The following is a 27,047-nucleotide window of genomic DNA, read 5'->3' on the forward strand; positions in this document are numbered from 1 at the left end:
GTTGCTGATCTGTAATATGTTGAGCATGCACTGGTGTTTATTTTCAGCATTTACTTTGTAAATAACTTGTTAAAGAAAAATAAAAAGTAGGTAGGAATAAATCAGAAAAAGTGCATGAAGGGTTTTTAAACTAAGTAAACTTAGAAACTTCAAAATTATGTTTCCTTTGCTGTCCCGACGATGCGAGAATTGCATCCTCCTCCTCCTTGACTCAGGCTCCCTTGCCGCTACTCCCTTTCTTTGTCATCCTCTTGAGCTCTTCTTGTCGAAGAGTTTCCCACATCTCCTCCCAATTGGGGAGAGTCGTTCTGCCCAAGATACTTTGGACACAAGCCTCCTAGTCCTCGGTGATTGCATTTAGGGCAGTCGTGACCATGAACTCAGGATCTGGTGTAGACCCCATGGAAGTCAACTGGTCGTGAATCCCTTGCAACCTGAGGAGGAAGGGATCAATCTCTTCTCCCTTCTGCATCTAGTACTGTCTCAATTGATTTTCTAATAGCATCTTCCGTTGGACGGAAGATCCCTGATACAAGGTGGTCTGTGCCTCCCACATCTCCCTTGTGTTCTTCTCAGCAATGTGTGGTACTACATGATCTTTGACACCATCTAGAATCATGCACTTAGCCTGGGCCTCCTCATACTTCAACGGATCAGCGTCGATTGGCTCAGCAACTACCTTCAAGGCATAGTCCTTGATGCAATGTTTGTCTAGGATTGGCAGGATCCTGCCCTTCCAAATGACAAAATTGGATGCTCCATCCAATCTATCCCGATCCCTCAACCCAATCATTGCCATCTCTGCTCAAAGATAGGATTGATTCTCTTCTCCCTCTCCAACTGTCAATCTAGCAAGACTTGGATCTGGATTTCTTAGGCGCCAGAAATCCTCTAAGGAACAAGCTCCTCTAGACTCCCTCTGAGTCCTGATTTCCTTTACGGAAATTCTCCTACTAACTGTCGAATCACTTCCTCTCCAATCCTCCTTTGCTACCGCAACCCGGATCTAGATTTCTTTGGCTAGAAATCTCTCAAGGCAGTGACTCCCTCTACCTCAACTTTATCTCCCCAGACACTGTTCTACACCAACAAATCGAATTTTCTCTGCTCCACTAGCCCCGGCGACTGGCTGATTCGAGCCTTTTAGGATTTGCGCTGGCTTAGAGAGCTAATGCAGTCACTGCGTGGGCTCCTCTCTAGCTTTGCGTCACCCTCTGCAGGCTTGAAATGCCAACACAGGCATTGCGTGAGCCTCTGCATCACTCCTTTGGCTCTGTGTCACTCCTGCAGCTGCTCCTCTGCCTCTGAAACAACGTAGTCACTCAAAACAGCGACTTCTCTGCAACAAATTCTCTGGATCTCTCGGCTAGTGTCTTCAGTCCCCTATGATCTGCAATGCTCTGATATCATGTGAGAATTTCTGAATCTACACATCAGAAATCCTACTGCAGTCACTGGTTTATCATCTCCTACTTGTTCTTTACATTCAAAAAGTTATTTAATTATTTAAACATCGATGAAAACACTATTGCAGACTACACATACATACGTATCATGAACTGAAATAAATTGAGACAATCACACAAGGGACATCATTATTTTTGGACAATCGTCCCCGGAAAAACCCAAATCAAGAAACCGGTGCAGCATATAGAGGGTTTGTATTATTAAGCATATTTCTAAATACAACTAGGGTGCCAAATCTAGCTCACCCAACAAAGAATAAACCTGGCAGAAGTACCTATATCCGGAGACAGATATTTTGGCAAATCCAGGAACTGGATGATCAACCCCACAAACGACAATGTTGTTCCAAGTGTTGGGCAGCAATGGCTACTCCAAGCTCTGCACTGGAACTGCATCACCTCCTCTAGGAGTTGCATCACCCTCCCAGTGAGTCTCCCTTGCTCAGAAGTCGATATGTTGAGTTGCTGCTCTCTCTGCACCACAAAAAACCCCAGCGCTGCCTCTAAGGGACTGCATCAGCCCCTCTAGTGTGAAAATTCTATCACTGCAACGACTGCTTTATTTTACCTACTTCTTTTCCAATAAGTTATTTACGAAAACCCTTCAGTAAACATTAAAATAAATTTTGTTGCAGACATCACACCATAATACAGAAACAAATACATGCACAAGAATCAAACACATCAACACAGATATTTTGGACAATTGTCCTCGGAAAAACCCAATGCAGGAAAACCAGTGCAACAGAGGAGGATTTTATTAATCAGTTATTCTTGAGTACAATTGGGTGCCAAACTGGCTTACCCAACAGAGATAAATTCTCCAGCACCCTCCCCCAGACTCAGCATCAAACTTGCTGGCCTCTGCGCAGCTCCCAGACCCTCTGCGTCAGCTCCTGCCTCTCTGCATTAGCATTGGGCCTCTCCGCGTCACCCACCCAGGCCATCCAGTGACTGCACAGTCCTATTGCCTTTGCGCCTGCCTCTCTAATCTTTGTGTTGATCTTCTGGTGTTGTTCCTGCTTCTCTGTTCCGTACTCGCTACCTCTCGCTACAATCCAAACCACTAGTTCGAATTTTTCAGCAAACCCACTCCAGAAATCGAACTAACTGGTCTCCCTCAGTGTATTCTCCAATTGACCCTGAAGCCTCCTCTTACACTTTTCCTGTTGGTCCTTCAACGGCCGAGATTACATCTCTAATCAACGGCTAAGATTAGATTTGGCTTGATCCATGTCTTTTGGAACCTTCTAACCCAATTTTATATTAATACCCATTAATATTTTATTTTTCCTAAGTTTAGACTTAGGAACTCCATTGAAAATATTAATTATTTTAATATCTTCCAAACTGGGTAGAATCTGCCCAAACCATTTCTCGGCCTTGGAAATCTCATGTGCTTTAGCCTCTCCGCCAATTTTCATGGCTAGAGCACATCCGATGCTACCCCAAATCAACATCTAGCTTTTGTGTCACCCTCTCTGGAGTTGCGTTGTTTGTCCTGCTACTGCTTTGTGTCTCTGCTATGTATTCTCGGCCTTGGACTGAAATCCCTCTACCGAACTGCCCCTCTCACTGCAACACAGATCACTAGCTCGATTTTCTCAGCAAACCACACCCCAGAAAAATCGAACTCTTTGATCTCTTAGTGTATCTCCAACTAACCCTCAAGCCTCCTCTTATATTTTTCCTGTTGATGAGTCAACGGCCAAGATTAAGTCCCTAAACAACCGCTAAGATTAAAACAAACTTGACCCTCGTCACTTAGAAGTTTCTCACCCATATTCTTATTAATACACATTAATATTTTTATTTTCCTAAGTTTAGACTTAGGAACCCATTAAAAATATTAATTATTTTAATAACTCATTATCTGGGTGGAATTTCTCCAAACGATTTATGGGTTTTGGAGATATCATGTTTTCTAGCCCCTACACAAAATTTTGGAGCTAGAGCACATCCGATGCTGCCCAAAATCAATAGCAAGCAATCACAGTGGCTAGACATCAGCAACGTGACAGAGGGTGATATAGGAACAGGGTATTGTAGCAGTAGTGCAGCACTAAAACACCTTCCTAGCTAAGAGGGAGTGTTAGTTTTTGTAGCATCAAAGGTGTTAGTCTCAAAACTTTGTGGAGAGGCTACAACACATAAGTTCCCATAACCCATAAATTGTTTCTGGAAATTCCACCTAGAAGTGTCTCAATTAGATTATTAGCCTATTTTTTAAATATTTCCTAAGTCTAAACTTAGGAAAAGGGGTTAATTAATCAGTATTAATTGAGAAAGGTGTGAATCATCTAGAAACTCACACGGATCGATCCAGAAATAATCTCAGCCATCGATTATGTTTTAATCTTGGCTGTTGGAGTCCCAACTAGAGATTATATGTAATGACCCACCTATAGCTATAAATAAAATACAAGTATTAGCGTAAATATGAGGCCTCCATACGATAGCGACGTATGCATGGACCCGTATGTAATGCATTATATATATGATAAACCCTCAAACGAACATAAAATGTTAGTTTTAATGTTAAAATTTTAATTTGTAAATTAAAATTTATGAAATTAAATAAAATTAATTAAATTAAATCATTAAAATAATAAATAAACTTTATCAAATTAAATTTAGATATTCGAATAAAATCACCAAATCAAATTAGATTTTGTTTTATAAAATCAACACGTATCAAAATTAGGACACCAAGATGGAGGGAGGCAGTGAATGGAGATTTAAAAGAAGGAAGATTATCTTGAGAGCGGGGGAGGGGGGGAAGAAACGAATAATCAGAGGGCGGTTGGAGGAAGTACAGTTGAGAGGAGGAAAATCTGTAACACGAAGTCATCAACAGTAAGGACTGAGCCTTGTTTGTTCTGAAGTTTTTTGGCACGGAGAACAGATTGCAGCAATTGAGAAGCAATCTGGACTGAGTACCTAGGTTGTACTTAGTTTGGCTGGGAGGTTATGGTCTTTTGGCAATGGGAGTGAGAGCTAGAGCAATTCTGAAGCCTCTTCATCCGCAGGAAACCAGGTAGGTACTTCTCAACAAATCAATCAATTTGATATATGAAATTTTGTTAAATTTAAAGTAGGTTCATGAAGATTTCATATTCTGTTCAGAGTAAATCGCTGTTTAAATTATTTACAGTCCTTACAGTTTGGTATCAGAGGCAGGTTAAACTCTCAGACCTGTTAAAATAAGGTTACAGTCATAATAAATGAGAATTATAAATACTGTAATTAGCATTATTCTCGAAATTTTATAGTATTTTTCTGAAGTATTTTCATAACTTTCAGACCAGGAAATCTTAAGTGCATAGGTAGTACTATAGACTTCAATTAAATTTTATTAGAAATCATTTTACAGTACGCTTCCCTGCCCTTGATTTTAGCAGAAGCTTGCTGCTTGTTAGTGCAGAAACTTTAAAAGGGGACAAAGTCAAACATTCCGGTTCAGAAAATGACCATTAAAGGAAATCCTGAAGTCATTTTGATATAAACAGGATGGAAAGATACATATGTACAAGAGAACATAGAGGGAGCTGGTATATAAATATAAGAGGAATTCCAATCCTTCATTCCCGGACCTGGCACGCTCAGTTCCTTGATTAGAGCTTCATTTCGTCTGTGTAAAAAAAAATAGATAATTTGTTAAGTCATGTGAAAAATAGATAATTTGGGTAGTGATAAAAATTGAGAGGATAAATATAAGTATAAAAGAACACAGGAATTTTGCAGATGAAAACATAATTATATTACAAGTAATCACATTTTTAAATAAATGAGAACAAAACTGTTACTATTATTTTTCAAAAACTTGTACTGATAATGACTTACTGGTAGAGGGATGAATTCCTGTATACATCTGCAAAATCAGTTCCAAGACGCAATTCTGCACCCACAGAAGACACTTCAAGCATCCATGTCGCAGGATTGTACCCCTCCGTGATTTTGGGAACGCCTGGAATGGCCCACGATTAAACCCCATACACTGCTTCTCTATGTCCACGTGGCAATCAGGGAACGCAGAGCAGACATTCTCCATGGACTCAAGCTTATAAGCCAACTCCTCCGATATTAGGCAGCCAAATGCATAGTAGTGCTTTGTAGAGACTGATTAAATCTTTATTTTGGCTTCCTCCTCACTTCCGACAATTTGGTAAGAGTCTTAATATAACTATCAACGATTTCATCTCTGGTAGGATTGCCCTGTGGGAACCTCATGGAAATGGTCCAGTGCTCGTAATCCAAACTAGACAGCCGCACAGTCACTGACAAAGTGGTACGATTAGCCGCAAAATACCTCGTATTGTTTAGGACTAGGGCCTTAGGTCGGGTGATAGAAACAGCTCTCAGAAACCTCCCACCGAAACCCCATGGTCGAGACTCTGCCATTGAAGGCACTCTGAAATGTGGCCCGTCAGTCTCATCGCCATGGTGGCTTGACCCGTCAGTCTCATCGTCGTGGTGGCTTGGTCGTCAGTCTTATCACCTCACCATTCGAACATCCCGTGCCATTGCCCTCAGCTGCCTCGGTCATGGTATATGTGATGTCGCAAACACGCACCTTCAGATCATTGTGTATCTCAGTCAGTAAGGCGTGAACGCGACCTTCAGTCTGACGCTCTCCCAATCGTGTACTCAACTAATTACAAATAGGATATAACTATACACCAAAAGTATTATCTGACATTGATAGTTTATCTGACGCATAATGGATTGCATGCCCCATGGGCTCTAGCATTGAAGACCATAAGTCATAATATGAATTATCTAAACTATCGTGTCAATAAATTATGAACGACGGAGGTCATGGCACCTATGAGCGATTATAAGTCCGATATTCCATTAATAAACGGGATGGGTGCCAAGAGATAGTATTTCTTTTAAAAGGTATAGGACTACATTATAAAAAAAAAAAAAATAGAATAAAAAATAAAAAATTTCTTAAATTAAATTAATTAAACACCATTATGTTACAAACTAGTAAGTATTCTTCTAAGTATATAAACAAACTATTTTCATATATATATATATATATATTTTACATTGCATGTCACATCTCTATTCTTACTCTTTTTCATTCGTTTTATTTCACTTCATAATGCCGTTGCATGTTGAATTTTCTAAGGGCCCAGTCGCGCTAGTTCAAACCTCAAATGAGGCAATTGCAAGGTTACGAGTGCGCTCTTACTCCTTTTTCATTTGTTTAATTACTTCACATTATAATGCCATTGCAAGTTGAACTATCAACGTCAACTGAGGTGATCGAAGGATTACAATTGTACATTCCGTTGCCTTCACATTGTTCTCACATAATTTACAAATTTTATATTAACATCATAGAGTTTTTTTTTAAGTCATAAGGAAAATAACAACTGGTCTTTGTTTTTATAGTACGAAGAAAAAAAATTATGTTACAATTTGTTTATAATGTACTAGTCATAAATTTTTTGTTTATAATGTACTCGTTATAAATTTTGTTGTAAAGTATATGTACTCGTTATAAATTTCAATAAAATAAAATAAAAAATTGCATTATTACATATTAGGATAGAATATCCTACATTAGGACAAGGAGGTCGCGAGACCACCCTCCTTGACCTTGGTACCAGTAAGACCTGCCTAGCAAGTAAAAATAGCAACAAAAAAAAAATAAGACTATACCCGTTTGTAAATTTGAAATTGCAAAACTATATGTTAAATCTGAAAGTATACCTCAAATTCTTACAATTTTATTATGTATATAGGAAACACTACGATGGTAAAGACATATCAATGACGACGACATGATCGGGCAGCATCACCGTCATTAATGCCACCATTGTCGTCATCACCATCTCCATCGCCACCACCATCGAGACCATCATCAACACCAATCGCTCTGGCACCAGAGTTGACCGTGATAATGCACTCGTTAGAAGCTTTATTGGAAACATTAAAAGGGTCAACAATGGCTAAGACCAAAGAAGAACCTCAACCCTTAGCAACCAATTCAACGAAACCAAAAAATTTTGAGTATAAAAGATCAAAGGAAGATATTTCTAGGGAGCTACAGAAAATTAAACTCCCAGAATTTTCAAGAGGACGAGTTGGAGAGTGTGTTGAGGCATGGTTAGGAGTACTCTTCTTCTTCAAAAACAAAAATTGTTGTATTTCAATTAAAGGAAAGTGCCTTGATTTGGTGGGGAAATCTGGAAAAACAACTACACCTCACAACGGATAATGTCCCTTGGGAATTGTTCGAGGAAAGATTCTGTGCTAAGTATTTACCTGCATATTTTCAAGAACAACAAGCCGGAGCCTCTCATACATTAATTCAAGGTAATAAATCAGTGGAAGAATATGAAATAAGTTTTATGGAACTTGTGAAATACATTCACTACTTAGATTCTGATGAACGTCAAGCTAAACGCTTCATATTTGGGTTAAATCCTCACATCAGGGCCTTGGTTAGGATGTGGAAACAATCATCAATAGCCGAAGCAGTAGAATGTGGTCATTATGTAGAAGATCATCTAGGAACTAAAGAGGATGTCGGACCAGCAAAATCTGTACAATTAGGGTTTTCAGGAAAAACTCCCCGAAATTTCTTCAGGGGAGGTAGCTCAAGACCACCTTATGGTAATAGATTTACCCCAAGAAGTGTAGGAACAAGAACTCCCATGGCAGTTAATACTATAGCCTCTGAATTATCAAACACAAGTCCATGGAAATCTCGTTGAACTGCTAATAGAGGAAGAAATTCGAAAGGAATTAGTGTGAGAGGGCGAAGCTCTTTATCTAGAAACTCACAATATGATTCAAGAGGACTGACCCAGGTTAATTGTTGGGGATGTGGAGGACCACAATTTGAACATGATTGTCCAGAAGCTTCATTAAGCATATTACAAAGGACAGAAAAAGAACCAATATCAATGTAATATCCCTTATTAGAGATATCCCTCAAACACAAGCAACTCCAACCAGAGATGGACTGGGAGGGCGTTTACCAGATATGTCGCCTCTGAAAAGAGGACGAGATCTGGAGGCTACCTAGCCCTTTCCAAACTATGTCTAAGAGTATAGGAGAAAAACACACAAGTGGTATAGTAGCCGGGAAGCTCAAAGAGATAGAAATAACAGTAGTGCAACATACAATAATGTATACATGGAATATAAGCAGATACTCGAGAAATGCAAAGAGAAATGCTAAACCATTTTATTATACTGAGTAATGGAAAGAGTACAAGAGGTGATCAGAAAGATAGCACCTCGACTTGCACCAAGCAAGTGAAGGAATACACTCAGAATGGTAAGGAAATGGCCTCTCTCTGAACTGCGTCCAAGCTGCCAGAGAACTGTTGTGTTGCTACTACTGCTGGAATTAAGTGAGGGTTTGGGATTGTTTCCCTCCTCAAAAAATGCCGAAACTCTGGAATCAGCCTCTACTCAATAAACCCAGAAAATCCCAGAAAGCTTTTCTAAAATAGCTGACCCCCGAAAATCACCCCCTTGAAGATCTACGTTATCCCTCAAGGTTCTGCACTGCTCCTGAAGAGAATCCTCCAAAACTCTACACGAAAATCTGTCAATATCCTCCAATATGCAAGGGTTGATCCCTTGCTCAATCTCCAAGCTCAAATCCTCCACAAAAACCCAATCCGAAGCTCCTACCAAAAGAGATTGCGTCCTCCCCTCTCAAGACTGCGCAGTCATCAAAATGCTCAGTTCCTCCTCAACTCCAGAGATCACTCCTGCAAAATACTGATGAAACTACCTTGCCCGAGCAAGCACTCGAAGTCCCCCCCGGCTAAGGGTGAAATCTCCGAACGGAGACACTTGATGCACTAAACAGTGTTGCAGACAGGTTAAACAGCCAACGTGCTCTAAGTCGAAATGACTAGCTCAAATGCAACATAATCCCATGCCGAAATGAGGAGGCTCCTCTCTCCTTTATAGCGTTGGCCTCTCTCAAAACCCTAAGGCCCACCTCCTCCAACGTAGCCTCTCTTTTGCCACGTGCTCCTTCTCCATCTGCGCAGTCCCTCCAAGTGTCTACGTGGGCCCCCTTCTCTACATGGTCCTTTGGCCCACTTAGCTCCCCTTTTAAGTTACAACGTTGTGCTACTAGGGAGTGAATTTATTCAAAAAGTGAGTTATGTCCCCCTTTCCTCACTTTTTTATTTATAAATAACTATAGAAGGCAAAATTGAGAAAAATTGAATATTCCAATTAGCCATCGCTAATTAAGAATATTACAGTCTCCTCCGACAAAATTTTGCTTGTCCTCAAGCAACTGAAGTGATGGATGCTGCAAAATTTTCTCACTCTCCCAAGTGGCATCCTCATCCGGTAAATTCTTCCACCTCACCAAGAATTCTCAGACCGTCCTGCTCCGCAGCTGCCTCTCCCTTGTATCAATAATAGCCTCTGGCTGCAACACCAAATGCCCTTCATCATCCGTGGGTGGTAGCTCATCTGTCACTGTCACCTGCTGCCCCAATGCCTTCTTCAGGCATGATACATGAAAGACGTTATGAATCTTGCTGCCTTGGGGCAGCTCCAACTCATACGCAACCTATCCAATCCTACGTATCACCCTGTATGGCCCATAAAAGCGGGGCTTGAGCTTCTCAACTCCCTTCTGCTTCAATGACGACTGTCGGTATGGCTGTAATCATAGGTAGACCAAGTCCCCTACCTCAAACTGTCTCTCCACCCAACCCCTGTCAGCATACAGCTTCTGCTGGTTCTGCTTTGTAGCCATATTATCCTTGAGAGCTCAGAGAATATCCTGACTCTCTTGGATCCAAATCTTGGCTCTCAGAGCCTTGCTAGCACCAAACATCACGTCAGCAAAAGATAAAGGATGATATCCATACAAAGCATAGAATGGTGACATACCAATGGACATGTGATGTGTAGTTTTGTAGCAGTACTCCCCTAGATGCAGCCACTTCAGCCATGCTCGTTGCTGCCCACTGACATAGTTATGCAAGTAGCCCTCGAGCCACTTGTTAACTATCTCTCTCTGCCCGTTCGTCTGTGGGTGATAACTGGTACTTGGTGTTAACTCCGTCCCCACCAACCGGAAAAGCTCCTGCCAAAACCCGCCCATGAAACAGCTATCCCTATCACTGATGATGGTCTTAGGAAGACCATGTAGCCTGAAGACCTCTCTGAAGAACAGCTCGGCCACCTGCACTACGTGTAGTGTGTGGATATGGCGAAAAAATGTGCGTACTTTGTCAGTCGATCAACGACGACAAAGATATAATCCTTGCCCTACACCATGGGCAACCCTGTGATGAAGTCCATCGAAATACACTCCCATTTCCCCTCTGGAATGGGAAGAGGCTGCAATAATCCTACGAGATGGCTCATCTCCCCCTTGTTCCTCTGGAAAATATCACACTCCCAGATATGCCAAAGTACGTCCTCCTTGAGGCCCTTCCATGAAAACCTCTCTCTAATGGCCCTGTAGGTTTTGGTAAACCCTTAATGGCCGGCCAATGATGAATCATGTGATGCCTGAAGTATCTTCTTCTTGAGCTGAGATCCCTCAATCAAGAAGATCTGGTCCCTATAGTAGATGATCTCATTGACTACCCTATACCTGTCATCCGCCACCAGCCCATCCAAAACCTCACATGCAAATCTGTCCTTGGAGTACTCTACTAAGAGTCGAGCCCTCCAGTGTGTGTCCAAGCTCATAAGAGACAACGTGGTTGGTCTACATGAAAGGGCATCTGCTACCAAGTTGTTCTTACCCTTAACATACTCAATGTCAAAGTCATACACTTGGATCTTACTGATCCACTTCTGTTGCCTCTCTTGTAGTTGTTTCTGCTCCAAAAAGAACCTAAGGCTGTTGTGATCAATCCTCACCCTGAACCTGTTACCCACTAAATACTGTCGGAATTTGGCCAATGTATGCATAATGGCTAGCATCTCCTTGTCGTATATAGAATACAACCTCTCGTGCGGAAGGAGCTTCCAACTCTCAAAGGCGTAGGGTAACCTCCCTGCATCAACATTGCACCGATCCCCTCTCCTGACGCATCACACTCCAAAACAAATGGCTGCGAAAAATCCGGCAATGCAAGCACTGGGCAGCTGCTCATAACCTCCTTGAGCCTGTCAAAGGCTCGCTGCGCTGTATCCGACCAACTGAATGCCCCCTTCCTCGTCAGATCTGTCAGGGGTGCAACAAGCTGTGAGAAACTCTTGACGAACTTCTGGTAGTAAGTACAAATGCCAATGAATCCCCGGAGTTCTGTCACGTTCCTCGGCTCCGGCCAATCTCTGATGGCCCTGATCTTCTCCTCGTGGACTCTCACTCCATCCACCCCTATGATGTGTCCCAAGTACAACATCTCCGTCAACCCAAACTCACACTTGGAGAGCTTGGCATAGAACTGTTGTTCCTCCAAGATGCGCAACACTGTCTCAATGTGCTGGAGATGCTCCTCCCAAGTCCTGCTGTAAATGAGAATATCATCAAAGAACACCAACACAAACTTCCTTAAGTGACTGCGGAAGATGTGATTCATGCAGGACTGGAATGTAGCTGGGGCGTTGGTTAGCCCGAAGGGCATCACCAAAAACTCAAAGTGCCCATAGTGACACCTGAAGGCGGTCTTGGGAATGTCCTGCTCCCTCACGCGAATCTGATGGTACCCAGATCTCAAATCAATCTTTGAGAAGAACCGTGCTCCTCTCAACTCATCCATCAACTCATCGATCCTGGGTATGGGGTACCTGTTCTTCAGGGTCTTCTTGTTCAGGGCCCTGTAGTCAATGCACATTCTCAATGTGCTGTCCTTCTTCACCAACACCACGGAAGAAGCAAAAGGACTCGTGCTCGGCCGAATGTGCCCAAGAGCCAGCAACTCCTGAATGGCCCGCTCAATCTCATCCCGATAGGCCTTGCGATTCCTATATGGGGTAGTAATCACTGCCTGTATGCCCTGCTCAAGCTCAATGGTGTGCTCAAACCCCCGGTCCAGTGGCTGTCCCGGCGGAATCTCCCCAAACACTGTGGCATACTGGTCAAGGATGGACTGTATCTCTGGGTGCACCATCTGCCCTATAGTCCCTGCCTCTGATGCACGCAACTCCACTGCCCACTCTACGTCTCCCTTCCGAAAGACTGCCTCCATCCGATGAGCCGAAACAGTCTGAGGCAGATATGTGTGTTGTCCCCATATCTTCTCATGCCTCCCTGTCTTCTCATCATCCCACTCCATCTCTAGGGCCTTCCAATCTGTCGTGACCTTCCCTAGAGTAATAAGCCACTGAACACCCAATATCATGTTGGTGTCCGGAATATTGACCACAAAAAAGTGGTCAGTCAGTGTGTAGGTGCCCATCGTCACTGATAACTCTGGGACATAACGAGCACACACCATGGTCTGATCTCCTGGGACCAAAACTGAAAAGCCATCGAAGCTCTCTGTCTGTATACCTCTCCGCTCAACCATCTATGCATCGATGAAGTTGTGGGTTGCCCCACTGTCAACCAAAACTAATACTCGCTGGCCACATACTGTCCCCCGTACGCGCAACGTCAAATATTTGGGAACTCTTCGCAATGCTGCAAGGGCCCCTCCGGTAGGTGCAAAAGCTGCACCACCTGTTGTTGGTAGTGGAGGTGGCAAAGGATCTTGCGTGGCATGACTATCTCCTACCTCCACATCATCCTCCTCATCCTCTTCCCCACTGCTTTCCGAGAAGACCTCAATAAAATGTGCTTTGCCAGCAGCACATCTATGTCCCGGTGCCCACGGCTCCTGACAGGTAAAGCACAACCGCTTCTTCTTTAGCTCCCTCCTGGCATCATCATCAATTTGTGCTCATCCTGGATTCCCCTTTGGAGGCGGAATCCTCACATCCTTCCCCTTAGGCTGGAAAGCCTGTCTCTGGGGGTAAGGTGTCCGGGTCCTGGGTAAGGCATCCTGTAAGTCCCGGGTCCTGCTAATAGCATCCTGGAGTGTGGTTGGTCTAGTGGATCTGACTAGACCCCGAAGTGGCTCTGCTAACCCCTCAACAAACATGTAGATCCTCCGTGCCGCGGATAGATTTGGCACCATCACTGAAACCCTCAAGAAGTCTGCAATGTAGGTCTCTGGGTTCCTGGTCTGTTTGAGCCTCGTCAGCTCAACAAAGTGTTGTTCTAGATCCCTCCGATCAAACCTCTCTATCAATCTCCTGGTGAACTCGGCATATGTTGTCACTATGGAGTGTCCGAGTGTAACCATCCCATGGAACCACCAGTGCTGAGCCTCACCATCCAAATGTAATGTCGCCACCTTGATGGCCTCTATCTCCGACATCTGGTTAAGCTGGAAATAGATGTCCAGCTTCTCCACCCAAGACTTTGCCGAACTATTTGATGAGCCATCAAATGTAGGCAAGTGGAATCCACTAGCTGTGCGGTTGTTGCCTCCATCATGATAATGCTGGTATCCTCTGTGATGGTCGCGGTGTCTACTATCCCGTTGACGCTGAACAAAGTCTCTAAATGAGAGAGCTTCCCTAAACTCCTGCCCATAGGCCTGGTACTCTGCAAAATAATCGCCCATATGACCGGGCTCTGCCTCCTGCTAGGCTCCGGCCCCCATGTCTGCTCCTAGGAAAGTGGGCATGGTAGAGCATGTAGGGGCATGTGAGGCCATCTGCTGAGTAGTATCCCACTGAGTGGCACCTTGCTTTGGCAAATGGTGGGATGTACCCGATCCCTCACCAACCTGGAAAACTCGTGGGTTCTCACGCTATCTAGCTTCCACCACCGTGAGTCTCTGCCCCATCACCTCGATTTGCCTCGACAGATCCTACACTGATTTGAAGAGCATGTCCGCAAATCTCTTCCCGTCCTCATTTTCCATTGGATCCTCCTGCTCTACGTCCACCACAGGCTCCTCCTGTTATGTGTTCACCACAAGCTCCTCCTGTTCTGTGTCCACCACCTGAACACAGTCTCCCTCTCCATAGGTGTTCTCCAACCTACGCTCAATATCTTGTATTTCCTACCTCTATAACAGATGTAGGGCTTCTCGCTCGGTGTCATAGACTGCTAGCTCCACAGGCTGAGCCAGATCTATGCTCTGATACCACTGTAATATCCCTTATTAGGGATATCCCTCAAACACAAGCAAACTCCAACCAGAGATGGACTGGGAGGGCGTTTACCAGATATGTCACCTCTGAAAAGAGGACGAGATCTGGAGGCTACCTGGCCCTTTCTAGACTCTGTCTAAAAGTATAGGAGAAAAACACACAAGTGGTATAGTAGCCGGGAAGCTCAAAGAGATAGAAATAACAGTAGTGCAACATACAATAATGTATACATAGAATATAAGCAGATACTCGAGAAATGCAGAGAGAAATGCTAAGCCATTTTATTATACTGAGTAATGGAAATAGTACAAGAGGTGATCAGAAAGATAGCACCTCGACTTGCACCAAGCAAGTGAAGGAATACACTCAGAATGGTAAGGAAATGGCCTCTCTCTGAACTGCGTCCAAGCTGCTGGAGAACTGTTGTGCTGCTGCTACTGCTGGAATCAAGTGAGGATTTGGTGCCGTTCCCCCCCTGAGAAAATGCCCAAATTCTGAAATCAGCGTCTACTCAATAAACCCAAAAAAGCTTAGAAAGCTTTTCTAAAATAGCTGACCCCCGAAAATCACCCCCTTGAGGATCTACACTATCCCTCAAGGCTCTGCACTACTCCTGAAGAGAATCCTCCAAAACTCTACCCAAAACTCTGCCGATATCCTCCAATATGCAAGGGTTGATCCCTGCTCAATCTCCAAGCTCAAAGCCTCCACAAAAACCCAATCCGGAGCTCCTACCAAAAGAGACTGCGTCCTCCCCTCTCAAGACTGCGCAGTCATCAAAATGCTCAGTTCCTCCTCAACTCCAGAGATCACTCCTCCTGCAAAATACTGATGAAACTACCTTGCCCGAGCAAGCACTCGAAGTCCCCCGGGGCTAAGGGTGAGATCTCCGAACGGAGACACTCGATGCACTAAACAGTGTTGCAGACAGGCTAAACAGCGAGCGTGCTCTAAGTCGAAATGACTAGCTAAAATGCAACATAATCCCATGTCGAAATGAGGAGGCTCCTCTCTCCTTTATAGCGTTGGCCTCTCTCAAAACCCTAAGGCCCACCTTCCCCAACGTAGCCTCTCTCTTGCCACGTGCTCCTTCTCCATCTGCGCAGTCCCTCCAAGTGTCTACGTGGGCCCCCTTCTCTACGTGGTCCTTTGGCCCCCTTGGCTCCCCTTTTAAGTTACAACGTTGTGCTACTAGGGAGTGACTTTATTAAAAAGTGAGTTATGTCCCCCTTTCCTCACCTTTTTATTTATAAATAACTATAGAAGGCAAAATTGAGCGAAATCGAATATTCCAATTAGCCATGGCTAATTAGGAATATTACAATCAAATACCCAAGGCAATCATAGAATCCATGCAGTAGTCAACAACAATCAAGCAGCACACCAATCCACTATAGTGGAATCCTCAGGTATTATTAATGGTATAAAATTCAAAATCTTATTTGATACTGGTGCCACAGATAGTTTCATTTCGTCATATGCATTAAATAAATGTGGGCTGGCAGCTCGCAAGCAAAATGATTTCAGACAGGTAGAAATGGCCTCAGGAGAACTCCAATCCGTAGACTTAAGTGTGGATCAATGCAAAATTGATCTAGGGGTCTGTTCGACTAAATTGAAAGTTTATGTCACAACCCTAGGAACTTATGATCTTGTCATAGGTATGGATTGGTTAGAAGCTCATCAAGCTTGGGTAGACTGTTATGGAAAAAGAATTCTTAGTATAAATGATGAAGGAGAGGCGATCCAAATTCAAGGTATCAAGAGAAAAGTATCTTTACGTTACATATCAGCAATGAAAATGAAGCGTTGCTTAAGGAAAGGTTGTCAGGCATATGTAATTCAAGAAGTAAGTAAAGAAAAATGACCATCCTTAGAACAATATCCGGTGTTAACCGAATTTCCATATGTATTTCCAAAGGAACTACTAGGATTACCCCCCAAAAGAGAGCTAGACCTCACAATAGAATTGAAACCTGGTACTCAACCAATTTCTAAAACACCTTATAGAATGACAGCTCCGAAACTTCAAGAATTACAAATTCAATTGAAGGAACTATTGGATATAGGACATATTCGACCCAGTATATCACCTTGGGGTGCTCCTATAATTTTTGTCAAGAAGAAAGATGGATCCTTAAGATTATGCATAGATTATCGAGACTTGAATCGAGCTACAGTAAAGAATCGATATCCTATGCCTCAAATTGATGACCTCTTCGATCAAATGAAAGGAGCTGCTGTCTTTTCAAAAATTGATCTTCGATCAAGCTATCATCAGCTAAGGATTTCTGAAAGCGATATTTCTAAGACTACATTCCGAACATGCTTTGGGCATTATGAATTTACTATGGTACCATTTGGATTAACTAATGCACCAGCAGTATTCATGAATCTTATGAACAATGTTTTCTGCAAATATCTTGATCAATTTGTACAAGTCTTTTTAGATGATATTCTCATCTACTCCAAGAATGAGAAAGAGCATGAAGACCATTTACGGATAGTATTATCCTGCCTCAGAAAACACCAGTTATATGGAAAATTATCCAAGTGTTCGTTCTTTCAGGAAAAGATTCATTACTTAAGTCATATCATATCAGGTGAAGGGATCTCAGTAGACCCTAAGAAGGTAAAAGCAATCATGGAATGGCCAATACCGAAAAATGCACATGAAGTACGAAGCTTTATGGGTTTAGCCAGTTACTACCGAAGATTTGTGGAAGGATTCTCCAAAATTGCAAAGCCGATTACAACTCTTCAACGTAAAGGTGTTAAGTATGAATGGACTGAGGAATGTAATAAAGCATTCTCTGAACTCAAAAGACTGTTGACCAGTGCACCAATCTTAAGAGTCCTTGATATGGGAAAAGATTTTACAGTATGCACTGATGCATCCAAACATGGGTTAAGTGCAGTATTAATGCAGGATAGAGGAGTAATAGTGTATGTCTCAAGAAAGTTAAAACCTCATGAAAAACTCTATGCTACTCACGATTTAGAGTTAACCGTTGTAGTACTAGCTTTAAAGATTTGGAAACATTATCTAGTGGAGTGAAGTTTTACACTTAAAAGCGACCACCAGAGTCTACAATATTTGTTCACCCAAAGAGACTTGAATGATAGACAAAACGATGGAGTGAATTCCTAAGTGAATATGACTTTGGAATATGATATATAAAAGGAAAAGAAAATGTAGTGGCAAATGCTTTAAGCAAAAGACCCCGGATATTTTCTCTCATACCTATCAATGTAGACTTAAAGCAATGAGTACTAGAACATTTCACAAAAGATAGCTGGTATTTAAAGGTAAGATCTAGTCTTGAAAGTAAAAAGTCAAAAGAATCTAAATTTGAAGGATATGAACGAGAAGATGATATAATCTTACGATTTCATGGAATGATGTATATCCCTGATAATAGTGATCTTCGAGACATCATCCTTAAGGAAGCCCATAGAGCAGTATATTGTGCACATCCAGGAGTAAAGAAAATGTACACTTCTTTTGGTCGAGCATGAAACGTGATATCGTTCAATTCGTTGCAAAATGTTTAAAATGTCAACAAGTAAAAGCTAATCATTGTCATCCAACAAGTCTCTTACAACCTCACGACATTCCTATGACCAAATGGGAGATCATTTCTATGGATTTTATCACTGGGCTACCTCTTACTTCTCAAAAACACAATGTTATTCTGGTGGTAGTGGATAAATTAACGAAAAGTGCCCATTTCATTCCTGTAAGAGATACTTACGAAGTTGCTGACGTAGCTCGAGTATTCATAAATGAAATTATCAGATTTCATGGAGTACCTAAGAAGATCATATCAGATAGAGATTCATGATTCACTTCAAGATTCTGGACTTGCATGCAGTCAGCCTTAAGAACTCAACTAAATTTGAGTACAACTTATCATCCTGAAACTGATGGGCAAACAAAAAGGGTAAATCAAGTACTTGAAGATATGTTGAGGATGTATGTTATGGATCAGCAATCGCACTGGGAAAAGTACTTATCCTTAGTCGAATTTGCATACAATAACAGTTACCACAGTTCAATCGGAATGCTTCCATTTGAAACATTATATGGCAGACCTTGCAGAACACCGTTAAGTTGGGACAAGTTAGAAGATCAAGTGATAGTAGGGCCAGAATTAATCCAAGAAATGGAGAAGCAAGTTAAAAAAATTAAACAACGGTTAAAAGAAGCACAGGATAGACAAAAGAGTTATGCTGATGCTCATAGAACTGATAGGAAGTATGAAGTAGGGGATCAAGTTTTCATTCGCATCAAACCAAATAAAAGTACTATTCGATTCGAAAAAGGGATAAAGTTGTCACCACGATTTATTGGACCATTTAAAGTCATGGAAAGAGTTGGACCTCTTGCCTATCGTCTTGCACTGCCACCTCACTTACATAAAATTCATAGTGTATTTCATATATCTGTATTAAGGCATTACATAGCTGACCAATCTCATAACCTTCAATGTAAGGAACTGCAGGTATCGGACGAAGGAATCATATCAGTCGAACCATTATGTATACTGCAACGTAAGGTTCAACAGCTCAAGAATCGTCTGGTAGACCAAGTTAAGGTCCAGTGGGACAAGTATAGTCCTAGATCGGCTACTTGGGAAGATACTGAAATCATATGTCAAAAATACCCCAACTTGTGTCAATTTTGAAGAACTTTAAACCATGCTTTGTATATATTTATTTTACTTTAAATCAGAAACTCAGAACCATTTTGGAATGATCACATATAAACGTGAATTTTTATGATATGTTATCTGTTTAATTCCACTGGTACGTGGATACCAAGACGGAATATGTTATTGATCTTATTGAATTATAGTTATCAAAGTGTTTAAATGTTTGAGTAATTTTGCTTCTAATGGGAATTAAAATTTAAGATATTATAATTTTGTTTTATTTATGCATATCAATATGATTGATGAGATAGAAATAAAAGAATGCTTACATTTTAATATGAAAGCTAATAACATGAGTAAAATATGGCCAAGTATGTTATACTGTAGCTAAATGTATGAATTATACATAAACAATTTGTTTTGAATATGTTGATGCATATTTTATAAATGTATGGACAAGTATTTATGTTGCAGATAATATCGTTGCCAAAATGACCACGTGATGACAAAAACTTTAGAACAATTAAGGCTCAAAGAGATTCTATGATAGGGTGTTAACCCTGGTCCCACTAGGAGGGGTGGAGGTATTACCCACCGTTTATCCTCTGAAACCTGGAGTAATAGGAGCACTGCGCGAATCACGCTCCCCTAGGCATATGATGATGACTGTCAAATGCCTACTGGGCAATCAAGTTGATATAATCAACACTGATACCCTTAAAAGCCTATGAATGGTTAGTCAGTATAGTTGATGCCATGGCATACTCTAATAGAGGATGGATAGGATGGAAGCAGAAGAGATTAGGAAGGATAGGATGATTATAGAATAGCTGGGAAACCAACTGGGGCAGAACATGGATATTATAGTTGTAAAATTTTAAAAATATTAAAAAAAACAAATTTAATTTTGTAAATGTAAAGACTTATATACTCATAATAATCATTAATATATTTTGGAAACCCTAACTTCAAGACGAAGTTTTTGGAAGGAGAGATATATTTAATGACCCACCTATAGCTATAAATAAAATACAAGTATTAGCATACATACGAGGCCTCCATACGATAGCTACGTATGTAACTCACTATATACATGATAAACCTTCAAACGAACATAAAATGTTAGTTTTAATGTTAAAATTTTAATTTGTAAATTAAAATTTATGAAATTAAATTATAAATTATAAATTAAATAAATTAAATTATAAATTATAAATTAAATTAAATCATTAAAATTATAAATAAACTTTATCAAATCAAATTTAGATATTCGAATAAAATCACCAAATCAAATCAGATTTTGTTTTATAAAATCAACACGTATCAAAATTAGGACACGGAGATGGAGGGAGGCGGTGAATGGAGATTTAAAAGAAGGAAGGTTATCTTGAGAGCAGGAGGGGGAAAACGAATAATCAAAGGGCGGTTGGAGGAAGTACAGTTGAGAGGAGGAAAATTTGTAACACGAAGTTATCAACAGTAAGGACTGAGCCTTGTTTGTTCTGAAGTTTTTGGGCACGGGGAACAGATTGCAGCAATTGAGAAGCAATCTGGACTGAGTACCTAGGTTGTACTTAGTTTGGCTGGGAGGTTATGGTCTTTTGGTAACGGGAGCGAGAGCTGGAGCAATTCTGAAGCCTCTTCATCCACAGGAAACCAGGTAGGTACTTCTCATCAAATCAATCAATTTGATATATGAAATTTTGTTAAATTTTAAAGCAGGTTCATGAAGATTTCATATTCTGTTCAAAGTAAATAGTTGTTTAAATTATTTACAGTCCTTACATTACAAGAGGAGGTTGATGGGTAGAAGGAGAACACATACACTTCAGATCGATTTCCTTGGGCAATTCGATTTTCTAGAGAGCAGCAGCGATTGTTGAAAAAGTTCAAGCCAAATAAGGGAAGCACAGGCAGAGAGGGGGCAAGGACAATGAGACCAGAGGAAGTGATCCAGATCTAGAGAGTCAGCGACAGAAAGGTTGTATTTCCCAGAGAAGCTGCGCATAGGCAACACAAATAGCTTCAGAGGGAGATCAATTTCGCTGAAGGGAAGAGAAATTCAGTTGTTGTTGGTCCGGAAATTCTCCAAGAGGCCAAGCGAATTTCTCCCAAAGGAAGAGTCAACCAGGATGTCATTTTTTCTTGCAATTATGGGCTTAGTGAGTTGGGGTTTGCGCAAGCATTGCACAAAGGCAAAATGACTAGCTAGTTTGGTCAGTGGTCGGAGCAGGATCAGGCGTGGTGTTGAGGTATTTGCCTCAGATATTTCGGCCAATTTATTTTGCTGATTGGATTGCCAGTTGGGCATCCATAGATTGTACTCAAAATTTCACTGTTGCTTATTAATAAAAAACCTCAGCTGCTGCACCAATTTTCCCAAGTTGGGTTTTGTCGGGGACTTTTGTATAAAAATAACTGTCATGATTTTGCGTGTGCCAAAATTTTCTCAGTAACCAGTTTGTCTTCCGTAATATTTAATTTTTTAAAGATTACAGTGTGATTAATTTGTTGTTGCTTTAGCAATAAACTACTAGATTAATTAACAATTAGAAGAATTAATTCCAGTTGCTTCAATAGGATTTCAGTAGTGAAATATTCACAATTGAGGCAATTCTTGCACTATTGTAAAGGTATCTTTGTAGGATAGCGCAAGGGTGTTCTGCACTTAAGCGGTAAATTTTTACCTCCCAAAAACATCATTTGATGCCTCAGACTACTTCTAGAAAGTTTGGGAAGAAGATTTCAGACCCCAATTGGTGAAACTGGACCCACCACTAAAAATGGTCATATAAGTTTATTCCTCCACTTTTTCCACTCTGAAAGCATCAAGATGGATGACATAATAATGATCCAATCCGAATCAACTATGGTGAAATCAAGGGTGATTTTAGACATTAGGGAAACCAAAATGGACCCAAAAACCTTTTAGAGGTTGCACTTCGACAAACCAGCAAGGAAGAACTTGATGCGACAAGACTGAGCAATAACTTAGTGGAGGGCAACAAAAGATCATAATCCATTAAATTATCATGGTAGGGTATTTTAAGGAAATAAACTACGAGAATTGTATTGAGATCTTTATCCCTTGTCAAAGTGTTTATCTTGAAGAGTTTGTATTTCCATTATGTTTTAATTGGCATTCATGGTATTATAAGAAACCCTTGAGAGAAAGAACATGATAAAAATTATTGTTTTTTTCGTTTCCATGGAAAATTAATTCACAGAAAGGTTATCTAGAAGAAAGAAAGATTTGGATCAATAATTATGAAGTAATCACTAAGATTTCTCAATAAAAGAAGAAGTATCTATGAAGTCTGAAATACAACAACATTTTGATTAGCTAATCAATGCATTTGATACGAATAAGAACGCTCAATCCCACCATCATTATAAGGAAGAATTAGATCCTCAAGGATTTGAATCTTAGGTTAAGACAAACAATTTCTATTAGGAAAAAAAGCTTCTAGTACAGATAGGATATTCTTTACTTCCGATGCACACTAAAACAAAACAACCTTTTGATGATTTTGAAGCCAAATAACTAGCCAATGATTTCGACCTTTTCCAATGTGACATAACTCAAGTGCAAGGAGAAAAATTCAGCCTACAACACAATGCAATTGCCAAAAACGGATTCATTCATTGCAACTGATGAATTCAAAGGCCTCAAAAACCCTCAGAGCATCCACAATGTACAATCTCAGCAAATCCATTTCACCAGTCCAGCAATAGAAAATAAAAAACTGTCAAATTCCATTCAAAAAAGGGTCAAAAAGGGACATTAGATAAGGTTGAAATCACTATATATTTATCCTAGTTTGACGACTTTGCAATGCAATAATTTACAACTAGCATAGATCTATCTTATCCGCAGAACTATTAAGAACCGAGAGAGAAAAAGACCTAGGTGTAAACGTGTCTCCCTTAAAACATCAGTGGTTAAGATGGGGTTGTGCTCATGTTATAGCTTTTTACATTAAAAGTTGGACGCCAACTTGGCTGCATTCTATTTTATTAACGTTACCTATGCACAATGACTGTGGGACATAGATCTCTTCTACCCCAGGCTATAATAGCACCTCACTTCCTTGGTGAAATCAAAAGCCATGAAAAATTTAGGTATTTGATTGAGACCTTACAATCAAAACTGACTTGTTTCGTTTATGTGGCCTACATATTTGCTCTTACAAGCGTGCATTCACTAGCGATGGTTGTTGTAATAGAATTGTCATATGGTGTAATTGTCCTAGTCATCTTGGTTGACTCTATCTTCCATGTCCAAGTGTTCTTGTAATGTATGATTCAACCTTGCATTGTCTAATATTATTGGTTAAGAGGATAGTGGTTGATCCTAATGACGACTATAATGAGACAAATAGTAGTGGTGCATATTTATGATGCTACTTAAAGGTCGGCTTGTGGATTTGCCGTAAAGACAATAGTTGTATGCACTGGCTAGTAGACTGTGTTAATACCAGTAGTCATTAGCATTTTAGTATCCTAATTATAAGCAAGGAGATGATGAGGGAAGTGTTCCATAATAAAGTTGTATTGTCTCATATGGATTAGACATGACTGTTCTGTGATAGTCTATGTACTGTCTAGGGGTCGTTTTCCATGGAGACACTCAAGTACATTTGGCTCACTATAAGAAATAGGCTACACCATGAAAACCCGATTGAGCATGGGTATGCAATCGAGTGCAAGAATAACCACACAATCTATTATTGTAACAAATAGTTGTTGGTAACGAACGTGATACTTGACAATGGACTTTCTCCCAGAACTAAGGTTCCCACTATAACTCTATGTCTTTATGTGTGGTATATGATTTTTTGTTTATGCTTTTATTACGTTACTATTGCTTTATAATGCACATACTAGACAAATTATTGTGAATGGATGTTAACGATTAAGTTAGTGAGAGTATTGTTCCATCATTGAGAGATATTGTGGCCTTGCTAGTGTTAAGATTGTCCATAGTTTCTCTTACTTTTCTTTTCAAATGTCGGCACAAAGAGTCTTTAGCGTTTATTGTCCAAACAAGTATTTGAAAAGATGATTTTTCTCCATAAATATTCAATAATTTTCCTAATTAATACCAAAATGCCAAATACAAAAAGAACGTTAAAAACAACCAAACAAAATAATAAGTAACACCATCTTTTGAATCATCTCTTTATTTTACTAGTCTATTCAGATAATCATTTTCTTCCACTCATAGAAAATGAATTCCTAACTGATCAATATTTTGCATTGAACCAAACAACTTACCATGAAATAGACAAATGGATATAGAGAAGATATCGGAAGAGCTGGAACACACAACCAATTACACATGTTAGTATCCATTTCATCATATTTTTTCTACTCACGCTGAAGAAAAGACAACATATATTTTTCATTTTACTCAGTGTTCAAGTGATGCAGAAAAGTTAAGATTTTGGAACTTCGTACATTGTAAATATTATGTTGAAATGGATTACTAATACTATTTACTTACTTCAAAAAGGGTAAAAGTCTCTAGTCTTCACATAGAAGTGTTGTGTAGATATTTAATACGAAATCATATTCTTAAATGCAAAGCACACTTGCGAACATTCAAAGATAATATTGACTATATTAAGAAAAGTGGTTATGTCGAGACAATAAAATAATGACTTTATAAATATTTGTTGAAGTGATTCCATAAAAGAGACTTAAATGTAAGAAACACTTTAAAAAAAATTAATATGAATTAGTAGGGGAAGAAGGGATGATTGTTGAAGTGATTCCATAAAAGAGACTTAAATGTAAGAAACACTTTAAAAAAAATTAATATGAATTAGTAGGGGAAGAAGGGATGAGAGGGAAACCTTGAACACACTATTCCATTGATTAAATTGCCACACAAGGGGCATATGAATACAAGTATATATACATCTACTGGAATTTTGGGTTCTTAACTTATCATATTTAGTGGGATTTTTCTATGCCAAAGTGTTCATTCCCATATGACATATTATCTTACCTATGACACATTTCCTCCCCCACTTCTATATTATGGCACTTCACATTATGGATTCCTCTACATGGCATATCAACTTCATGTATAATCTATGAGAAGTTGCAAAGAATCTCATGAGATGAGAGACAAGAACACATACCATGGGAATTGCAAAAAATTATGCTAGAAAAGATGCTTTATTACTTATAGTAATGGGCCAACAAAAAATTATCACTAAAATCTTTGTATAATGTTTGCTTCAAAAGATAGAGACAAGAGAAGATGCAAGTACAAAATAATCTCATATCAATAGATTCCTTTAGTCCTAATCATTCTCTAAACTTCAAGAACTTCACTACAACAAGCCTTTTGTAAAATGTTGGAAGTTTGATCCTTTAAATTATAAATACTCCAGTTAAACAAATGAATCCTCGATGAGTTGCTAAATACAGTGCTTGTGCATGCATGAAAAACAAAATTCTTAACCAACTAATTAACAATTTGACTATGACATTTTAAAACCATGGGTTGTTGTATGGCAAACCTAGCTCACCTAGGACCACACGAATCTAAACAAACTATTGACCAATAGTAATTGCACCTCTATACTCTAGCTTAGTAGTAGAAAGTGCAATAGAAGTTTGTTTCTTACTTTGCCACGAAATTTCCCAATAACCCATGTGATAAGAAATGCCAAAAGTGGGTTTCCTATCATCCACGTGACTTACCCAATTAAAGTTAGAGTATCCAATGAAAGCACCATCAAAATCTAGCATACTCAATGCCAGGGAAAAGAAGTACTTGTCATCGTAAAATCTATTAGGTCTAGTGCAGAGCCTCACTAGGCAGATACAGACATCGTAGCAACAAGAGATTGGCCACCACTATCACCTCAGCGGCCTTTCTACAACTATTTAGTGGCAAATAAAACCGCAAGGGAGGCTTCCCTATAAAGATCACTTAAAGGATATTCAACAAGAAGGGGTTAAGGTGATAAAATGGTCTAATGGTTGGGATAAGGTATTGGTGGAGCCAAGAAGGCTTACCACGTATCAAGTTACTCTATCCTTAGACCACTTAAATGAATTAGAGGTCCGTTATAAGTTAGGATTTGATGGATTTTCAATGATATGGCATGCAATGTCATATAATAGCTAAAGGAAATAGAGTAATTAATCAATAAAGTAATAAGACTATCAATTAGTGTTAATTTTAGGTATGTTTTATGCTTAGAGCAATTTATTTCAATTTTCACAGTTAGCTTCATATCTTTTCCAGATTAGCAATCACCTCAGCATTAAAGTAAACTACAGATAGAACATAAACATCAATCGCAAAAGACAAGCCAAGACAAGAGGACACAAGATGTGGCGCTAGCCAGGGACAAACCCCAATGTGGGGAAACCCTTGATCAATTCTTCTTATATGTTCTTCAATAGTTCAGCACAGAGAGAGAGAGAGAGAGAGATAGTATGTTTACAACAGAAGTCAACACTTTGACTTATCTAGATAAGAAAATAGATATCTCTAAGAAGATGATACATGAGATCAGTTGAAGACATGTTGCTTCAACTAATTCTCCCAAGTGATTCCTTTAGCTATCGTTGTGTTGCATTTCGTCATCACGCTGCACCTCACCGTGCTGCACCCATCATCATTATGCTGCATCTCATCATGCTTCATTAATCATGACTGTACCCATCAATGTACCGCATTATGTACCATTGCTACACCATGTTGCCATCCTGACCTATGTGTTGGCTGCACCTTGCTTGCTTGTTGTCCCTAGCATGCTTGTTGTTGCATGCTAGTTGTCCCTTGCATGCTAGC

At 40.1% G+C, this 27,047-nt stretch overlaps 1 protein-coding gene across 1 annotated transcript in view; it reads right to left on the minus strand.

The window, feature by feature from the left end:
• LOC149167283 (protein ZINC INDUCED FACILITATOR 1-like) overlaps positions 1-27,047 on the minus strand; it is a 283,522-nt gene that overhangs the window by 232,339 nt on the left and 24,136 nt on the right. The window contains exon 2 of the mRNA XM_089431494.1: positions 24,506-24,546. Coding sequence (XP_089287620.1) covers positions 24,506-24,546 — 41 coding nt within the window. The remainder of the gene's footprint in view (positions 1-24,505; positions 24,547-27,047) is intronic.

This window comes from Pinus tabuliformis, chromosome 5_1 (assembly GCF_031772625.1).
Source record: "Pinus tabuliformis cultivar Carrire ecotype Pingquan chromosome 5_1, CPIR1, whole genome shotgun sequence".
NCBI lineage: Eukaryota > Viridiplantae > Streptophyta > Pinopsida > Pinales > Pinaceae > Pinus > Pinus tabuliformis.